At 33.3% G+C, this 8,613-nt stretch overlaps 1 protein-coding gene and 1 long non-coding RNA gene across 2 annotated transcripts; one reads left to right on the top strand and one right to left on the bottom strand.

Moving 5' to 3' along the window:
• Window positions 1–2,250: 2,250 nt before the first annotated feature.
• LOC131661959 (uncharacterized) lies at window positions 2,251–3,645 on the top strand. Its single transcript, XR_009301321.1, has 3 exons — window positions 2,251–2,644; window positions 2,720–2,961; window positions 3,383–3,645. It is a non-coding gene; the product is annotated as an uncharacterized LOC131661959 (long non-coding RNA).
• A 684-nt stretch (window positions 3,646–4,329) lies between these two features.
• LOC131661958 (zinc finger CCCH domain-containing protein 29-like) lies at window positions 4,330–6,261 on the bottom strand. Its single transcript, XM_058931622.1, has one exon. It carries the CDS (start codon window positions 6,135–6,137, stop codon window positions 4,623–4,625), a length of 1,515 nt encoding a protein of 504 aa, XP_058787605.1. The 5' UTR covers window positions 6,138–6,261; the 3' UTR covers window positions 4,330–4,622.
• Window positions 6,262–8,613: the final 2,352 nt, after the last annotated feature.

Genomic DNA, 8,613 nt, shown 5'->3' on the forward strand with positions numbered 1-8,613 from the left:
TCTGTGTGTTGATGGTGGCAATGAGTTACTAGGGTTCGTTCTTTCAATCAAATTTCACAAGTGACAATGGTTTGAAGTTGTTTAGTACTGTAACGCCCCATGATCTCATCTTCTAACTAGAAATCTTCGTGGTATCACTCCTGGAAGGTCGGGACATTTTCTGCAAAAGCCTAGTTGAAGCGGAGCAGCTCGTCCAGAGCAACTTACATCTCTGTTAAGGTCTCATAGTTGTTGGTCGGTGTTGCTAGTTGTGGTGTCGTATCCCCATATATGTAAAAACAATAAAGGAAAGAATTGAAAGAATAAAGGAAAATTCATGAATAGCATCATAGGGTTCTATTAGTGATAGATGATAGGTTTTACAAGTAAACTCTTCTCTCTATATATAATAGATAAGAAGGACACCATTTATAGAGAGGCTTAACAACTTATCCTAAAACCATGGAGAGGCAAAACATAAAATTCGTTTCTATGATGAAAGTGACAGCTACTAACAGAATAATATAACTAATTAATTAACCTAAAGTATCAAAGCTTGTTCTTATAGATCAAAGCAACCTTCATGCAGCGAGCGCAAGAGATGTAAATCTTGCTGTCAAGAAGAGGAGTGAGAAGAATGAGGGTCATATTTTCATTGGGGTGAATATAAAGAGGGTTTGAAGGATTTGTAGAAAAAATCGGCAAAAGTTGTTTCATCCATTGATGAACAAACAAATGATGAAGAAGGAGAAATCAATATCATGGGGGGCTTAAACCATATTGTCGCACGCTCGCGAAAATGAACAGAGTCGCCACTAATATATTTATCCTATAAGGGAAAGGAATGTCAGAAAACCTAAGATGAATAAAGAAAGGATAAGAAAAGGTCTTTCGACCAGAGATAAGGTGCGGGAGTCGGTTACGCAAGGGGAAGGTACTAGCACCCCTCACGCCCATCGTACTCGATGGTATCCACCTATGTTTGTTCTATTCTAAGGGTGTATTATCTATAAATCTAGAGCTCAATGCAAAGGGAATGCATGCAAATGAAAGAAAAAGAAACACGGGGAAAATAAGGTTTATAAATAGTTGTTCTCGCTTAGGCCCCGCGACCTAATGCCTACGTATCCTTTTCAGGAATCAAAGCGCCGTAGTTCGGCTCATATGTTTTTGTTTGTTTTTGTGTTTTTTAGTTGAGCAGTTACATTCGCACTCCGCTGCTCGACCTTTGGAGTCTTAAGCTGGGAATGGAGCGGAAATAACGTGTCCGATTAAGGGAAAGAATGCCTTGAAGGCAAAAGAGAGAAGAGAGAAGATTGGTTTGTGTTTTTTATGTAACTTCATGATGAACAAAACCCAATACAAGGCTTCACACCACTTCATTACTTTGTTTAGGTCTGAGCCTTTATTAAGTATTTTGGATGTTTTTTATTGATTTTTTTTAAGGGGAATTAATCTGTGAGTTGAATCACATAAAAGTGTATAATGGTAGAGAAACAGGTTAGGGAATGAATCCCACTCATTTCTCTCCCATTATATAGTGATCGAGAAACAGATTAGGGAATAAATCCCACTCATTTCTCTCCCACTAAGTGTTTGAGAAACAGATTAGGGAATAAATCCCACTCATTTCTCTCCCACTTTTAGTGAAGTGTGATCCGCCTCTTCCTTTATTAAATGTTTTAAAGTTGAAAAGAAAAAGGAATGAAAGACTAGCCTAAAATGAATAACTAGCCTAATGTTAAAAAGGGAATTTCTAGATCCTAATGTTATCATGGTTTCTACCTAAAGTTAGGAATTAAAGAGACATAAAAATAAAGTCACATTAGAAGCAAAAATTGAGAATGGCGCAATGGTACAAAATCACACATAAGCATGAAATATCAAGTCAAAAATATAGTACAAAAATGGATTAAAAATACTACTATTTTTATATTGATTTTTATGAGAGCAAATGGATTACAAATCAAGTAAAAGACTAAAACAAATAGCCTAAAACTAATATTTTTTGTGATTATTTTTTATACGACAAAAATTAGTATCAAAGCCTAAAAAGGATAAGAAAAATTAGTTTCATTTACTAAGAAGAAATGGCAAAAATTTAATAAAATCTAGACCAAAAAAGATGGAAACAGGGGGGTGCATATTGATTTTATGGTGGTGGATAGCAAGGGCTTAGCATGTTGAGTTGATCTAATGTCAAATTTCTATTCAGATTAATTAACAGAATTAATCAATTAAATAAAATAAAAAACGAAATGAAATAGAAAGAGGGACTAGGGTTTTTTGTGAGTGACCTTTGAGATTACACGAATTCAATTCTTCTCCTCTTCACAAGAATAAAGGCGCGGCGGCGACTTCATCTCTTCTCCGATCACTGCGACGGCGACGCTCTTATCAAGCTCTCTTCTCCGGTCTCGAGGTCTTTCTCGATCTCTTTCTCCTTCTCGTTGCATTTGATGATGATGACGGACATTGTCGCGAAGTCACTGAAGTTGTGAGCGCGTTGATGATGATGAACACTGTGCGGTGCGATGATGGCGATGCTGATGTTGTTCTTGCCGATGTTGTGGCGTGGTGACGATTGAGGACGACGAAGAACAATGACAGACGATTCAATGGAGAGTATCTGAAGCTCTTGAATCAAGAGGGGATGAAGATTGTCGTGAGTTTTCTCTTTGATTTTTGTTTGTGAATTTGTTCTTCCCTTTTTCTGAATTTTTCATTGCATGTTCTGCAGAATGGGAGAGTTGAGATTGTGGATTGAGGGTGATGAAGTGATGGCCAAAGAAGACGAATTGGAGGATGAAGGTTTGAAGATGATGAAGGTGAGGAGCAGTGTTGAAGGTTCGAAAATGAATGGAAGTGTATGTGAATCGAGAGAGGTGAAGAAGGTGGTTCAGGAAGAGAAAGAAAAAATGGTTGAAGTGGTGGAGGAGGCTTGAATGAAGGTGGAGAAGCCTGTTATATAGATCTTCTCAGGTTAGTTCAATCTCTGATTTCTGTTGTAACTCAGTTAAATTCTGTTATAGGATTTGTTAGGGATTGTAACTGATTCTGATATAGTTAGTTACCAATTGGTTATGCCACTGTTAGTTGTAGTGAGAAAAAGTTAGTTGCAGGTGGTTGGAATTCTGTTATGTGTTTGTAGGTTGGTTACAAGTTCGGTTAGAAGCCAGTTTGACAGTTAGTGAGAGGCTATAGGTTTGTCGTTTTGACAGTTAGGAATTTAGTTATGCTGTATGAAGATTGAATAGGCTTGTAACTGAAATCAGTTAGCTTGGTTTGTAACATGTTGCAGTGGGTTTGGTTGCCGGTGTATGATATTTGCTTTGAAATGGATGTTGAATTGGCTGGTGGACTTGATGGGTTGAACAATAACTTAAGATGATATTTTTTGCAGGTCTGCTTCATTCTCCTGAACAAGAGATGATGGATTAAAGTTTGAAGAAAGATACTCATGATGAAGTTTAGGATTAAGAACACGATAGCTTGCAATGTGGTGTAGATTTAACCGAATCTTGTAACGGATTGAATTTGGTCTTGTAATGAAATTGGTAATGGTGCAATTGGATTTATATCTTGTAATGGAATTGTATTTTTGATGAATTGTAGAATTCTTTTTTCTTTTTCTTCATATGGAAATCCGACACAAATGCTTGAGAACTCTAATTCACTTTAATTGTCCTTGAATTCGAATCCACTTCTAGTTTCAACAAACAGATTCCAATCAAATGTTATCTTCAATGAAACCCTTGAATCAACTCAATTCACCGATCTGCCCAAACTTGTATGATAAGTAACGAAAGAATGATGCCTTCAATAAAATAAATCTTCAAGTTCTTCTTTTGTGCTATGATTCAAAGATGGTCTTAAATCCAAAGCAATACTTTAATCATAAAGGATCCATGAATTATACCTTAGCCAATATCTTGAAAATCCCTTGGTGATGAAACTTGAAGCCATGAGACCTTAATCTCATCTTTAATTGATTAAACTTAGTAAGCTCAGGCAAAGAACAATTAAAACCCTAGTATTTCAACACCCTTGATCCTCAGCCAGATTTATTAACTGACGATGCATGACGTTAGATGACCTAATATGCGAATGATTATAAAGCAATAAGCCAGTTAGAGGTAAAATTAGATGGGCAAATTTTGGAGTGCAACACATATCAATGTAACACTAAAGGAAAGAATTGAAAGAGGAAGAAGGAGAATTTATGAATAACCATAATAGGGTTCTATTACTAATAGATGATAGGTTTTACAAGTAAATTTTTCTATCTCAATAATAGAGAAGAAGGACACCATTTATAGAGAGACTTAACAATTATCCAAAAACCAAAGAGAGTCAAAATAGAAAATTGATTACTATGCTGAAAGTGCCACCTTATAAGTTATAACAGAATAATCTAACTAAGTAATTAGTCTAAGGTATCATTGTGTAAAATCTCTTTCCTTGAGAAAGAAGAAAATATACATGTTATATAATTCTCTGGACTAGCCTGAAATTTTTTTCTTAGCATCACCTCTCTTCTTATATCTAACTATACTGTTAGGTAATTTGAATGCTAACATTTCAATTAACAATTAAATAAATAGATAATAGTGACACTTAGTAAAAAAAAATCAAGAGGCAATTTATGCTACAATCTGTTCTGCCCATGGTGATGACATTTGTTTATAGAGACCATAATGCTGCTTCTCAGCACCAAATATCTCAGAACTTTCAGAAGAAACCAAAGAATGAACCCAAGAGACGTCCGGTTCAACATATTCTGGCTGTGACACACCTACCATAGTATTCCTAAACCCAAAAGAAGCAGATTTTTTGAATTTGTTCGGATCATCCCCATCATGTGAAATGCAGTCAGACAATCCGTAGTTCATCCTTCGGTTGTATTCAGAAGCACTGATATGGTGTCGTGCCACACTACGGTCCATAAAACTTTGGCTTCGTGTCGCAAAGGCTGAAGATCTTGAGTTCATCACTGCTGCAGCCATAGCAGCAGATGAATCAAATCCAAAAGCTGATGATTTTCTTGCAGGAGGGGAAGCAAAGTTGTTGAAAGGATAACTTGCTTGAACATGGTTCCTGTTTTGGTTCAACTGAAGCCTACTCATAGATTGTAATTGAGAAGGAGTTGATGGTTGCATAGAAACGCTATGTAACAGGTCCGTTTCATGATACAAATCTCTTGCACTCAAAGCACTTTTCAGCTCCCTATTAGGAAGCTGCAAGGAAGGTGGGGTAAGGTTGACTTCATTCTGCCACAAGTTTTCACTTTTGGGAGTTGAAACATTTGAAGTTGGTAAAGACTCTTGTGAAGGCATAGCTGAACCAGTAGAAGCATACAAAGGCCTCAACTCTTCGTGTTTGTGAGCAAAGAAACACACTTTTCTTGAACATCTTATCTCATCTTTACAAAGCCTTGTCCTGTATTGTAAAGGATGGAGCAAGGACTCAAAAACACCATGTGAATATTCACATGCATCTTTGTTCTGGCATGTCCCCTTGCGAAACTCGGGGCACGGAACACAGCTATAAAGGTACTTCTTTGGATCTCTCCTTCTAGCATTCTCACCAGGATGAACAAATGGACACTGAGTCCAATCATGAGAGTAACCCCTTGAGCAAGTCTTGACCTTGAAACTATACATTCTAAACTCATCCGTTCCAAAAACACCATTGTTTATATCAGGCAATGATATATCAATAGGATACTCTTTCTTCTCACTGCCTAATAATTCTTTTGAATTAAGCACAGGAAATTTCTGCTTAATTATTTCATCAAGACAATCATCAACATCAGCTCCAGCATCAATTAAGAGCTTGACAATCTCTTGGGTTGATTCAGAGCCACCAGCAATAGCACAATGTAAAGCAGTGACATTTTCAGAACCAGTTTGCTTGTTGACATCAACCATGTTAGTTTGAATGATATATTTGACAACCCTAGTGCTTCCAAACAAAGAAGCAACCATAAGGGGTGTTCTCTTTTCGTAACACATGTTCTTTGATCCAATTTTTCTACAATACCAAAACCCTGCCTCGTTTACATCACAACCCTTTTGTTCTACTTCAATTTTGAAAGCTTCAATATCATCTGTTGCTGACAACTCAAGTAAAACTGAGGTTTGAAATTTGCTTTCCATGGTTGGATCTTTGTGTGTGATTTGTTTAGAGATGAATAAATAAGTAGAGGAAAGTGGAGAAGGTTTTGATTGTGAAGGTGATTGAGAGTATCAGGATGCGTGGTCGTTTTATAGTGTTAGGTTTTGCGGTGGAATAGAGAAAAAGAAGTAGAGAGGAAAGTGAGACTTTTCTTCGTTGCTGTTTCTGAAATCCTACTCAATCTTTGTTGACCCGTGTGCTTGGTCAAAGTCAATAATTCAAAGCTAAAGTGGGACCTACACAACCAAGTGTTTCTTCTAATCATTACTCACTCGTGTTCCTATGTTGGTGTCTTCTTTTCTCCCTTCACTTTTTCACTAATCACATTGAAGATTAAAAATATACTCCAATAAAACTTTATCTAATAAGTTCAATTTGTAAAATATTGACTATAAATTTCTATAATTTATTTGAATATAAAATTTTATAACTACATGTATTTCATTTCTATAATATATGTATTTTAATGAAGATTAAATAACTGAAGTTTGTTGAGATATAGGCTATAGAGCCTCTTTGCAATATATTTTTATCTCAAACTATTTGTTATTTTAGACTACAAACGCATGGTTTATTATTATTTTTCATTATTATATTTTTATTTATAATTTTTTTTGTTTAATTAACCATTTTATTAATTATAGTTGATAAAAATATTTCAAAAAATAAAATAAAATATGTTATTATAATCAACACAATTAATTAATTTTGTTATAATTAAAGTTTGCCCTAACTTATAGATAATTTAAATTTTTTAATATGGTTTATACGAAAAAAAATATGAATCATTCAAGAGTTGTTGTAAAATTTTAGTTTTTAATTTTAAAAATTAATTTTAAAACAAAATTCAAAATAAACAACTTTAAATGTTGTTGGAATAACTCAACTCTTATGTGAGTATATATTATTTGGGTTAAATAAATGTGATTTAATTGTCTAGAGTTCAAATTATGATTGCAGTGTTTATTTATATTTATGCATTAACATAATAAGTTATTAATATTTATAAATCAATTATTTTAGAAAAAAAGTTACAAATTTCAAACCAAAGAATCGGACAAACTACTAATAAATTGTTTTTTCTTAAATAAATTAGTACTGTTTTCTATTAGACATAAATTGTTGAGTTTGTAGTCCAAGTTGGATGATAGATAAGTCAAAATATGTTTCTGAGTCTTCTATTTTCTTCTTGAAATAGGTTTTTCTTTTTTTAAGCATGAAAATACATTTTCTTCTTTTTTTTTATCAAAAAATACATTTTCTTCTTACCCTGTGAGAAAACTTCAACTTTGACGCGCAGTCAGTAGGAGACTCAACTTTCACTCTGTTACTAGACAACCCATTTCGTGACTTGGACTCAAATATTTTATGCAAGTAACTTGTAACTATTTTTTTACACTTAAACAAAACTCATGATAAGAGTGCAAAATGCACAATAACAAATGGAAATGATTTCGAGTAGAATTGTCAAATAAGTTATATATTTAATATTTAAAAGTAAAAAATAGTAATTATTCTGTACTCCTATACTTATTCTTCCACCTTTATAATTTTAAAAAAAATTCTCACTATCATTTTTACATATGAAATTCTTGAACAATCAACTTTGACTATTTTATTTACACCCTCCATCCTTTAATGAATGACTCATTCGAAATAAAATAATGTTTTAAAAAATATATTTTAATTTTCAATACACTTTTTTTAATTCTACTTTCTAATTAATAAAAAGTTTAACATTTTCAATAAATACTATGGGTACTATAGTAAAAATTACATTTTCTCTCTTACTTTTTTATTTTTTTTTAATCTTTGTAAAATAGTATGTTGGGTCACTCATTATGGGACGGAGGGAGTAACTTTTTTGAAATTAGTGAATATGCATCTGATACATATTTTATTTCATCGAGTTAGTATAAATCAAGTAATCCAATATGTATTGGTGATTATCAAAAAAATTGCTATCAAATTTTTTTTATATCTATCTTTCTTTATTGGATAACTTGTATCAATGTTTTCTGATATTAACCACCGAATAATTTAGATATAAGTATTCTGATTTATGTCAATTTTGTTCATTGAAATACTCACCTACGAGTAATTTAAATGGACTTTTTTATGTTCACAAATATGGAGATTCCTTTATTGATATGTGATAAAATCATACATGTGAGATAACACTGATGTATTCTCAACTACGCATAAATTTGATACACCAAAAGAGGTAATAAGGTGGGTTAAGGAAGTTAGAATAAGATATAAAGTGATTGTCATTATTACTCATTTAGATAGAGAGGAAAGAGCAAAAAATTAATATTTAATTATGATAAAGGTGGAAAATACAAGAAATTGGATAGTGCAACACAAAGTGCTACTAAAAATATGGTTATACATTTAAAATCAAATCAACATTGTTTAAAGATGGTTCAATATGGAAGATTGATGTGAATGTGAATT

Source organism: Vicia villosa, linkage group LG3 (assembly GCF_029867415.1).
Source record: "Vicia villosa cultivar HV-30 ecotype Madison, WI linkage group LG3, Vvil1.0, whole genome shotgun sequence".
NCBI lineage: Eukaryota > Viridiplantae > Streptophyta > Magnoliopsida > Fabales > Fabaceae > Vicia > Vicia villosa.

What these genes read in the sequence shown, in the direction of transcription:
- LOC131661958 (XM_058931622.1), bottom strand. Translation starts at nt 6,137, where the DNA reads ATGGAAAGCAAATTTCAAACCTCAGTTTTACTTGAGTTGTCAGCAACA.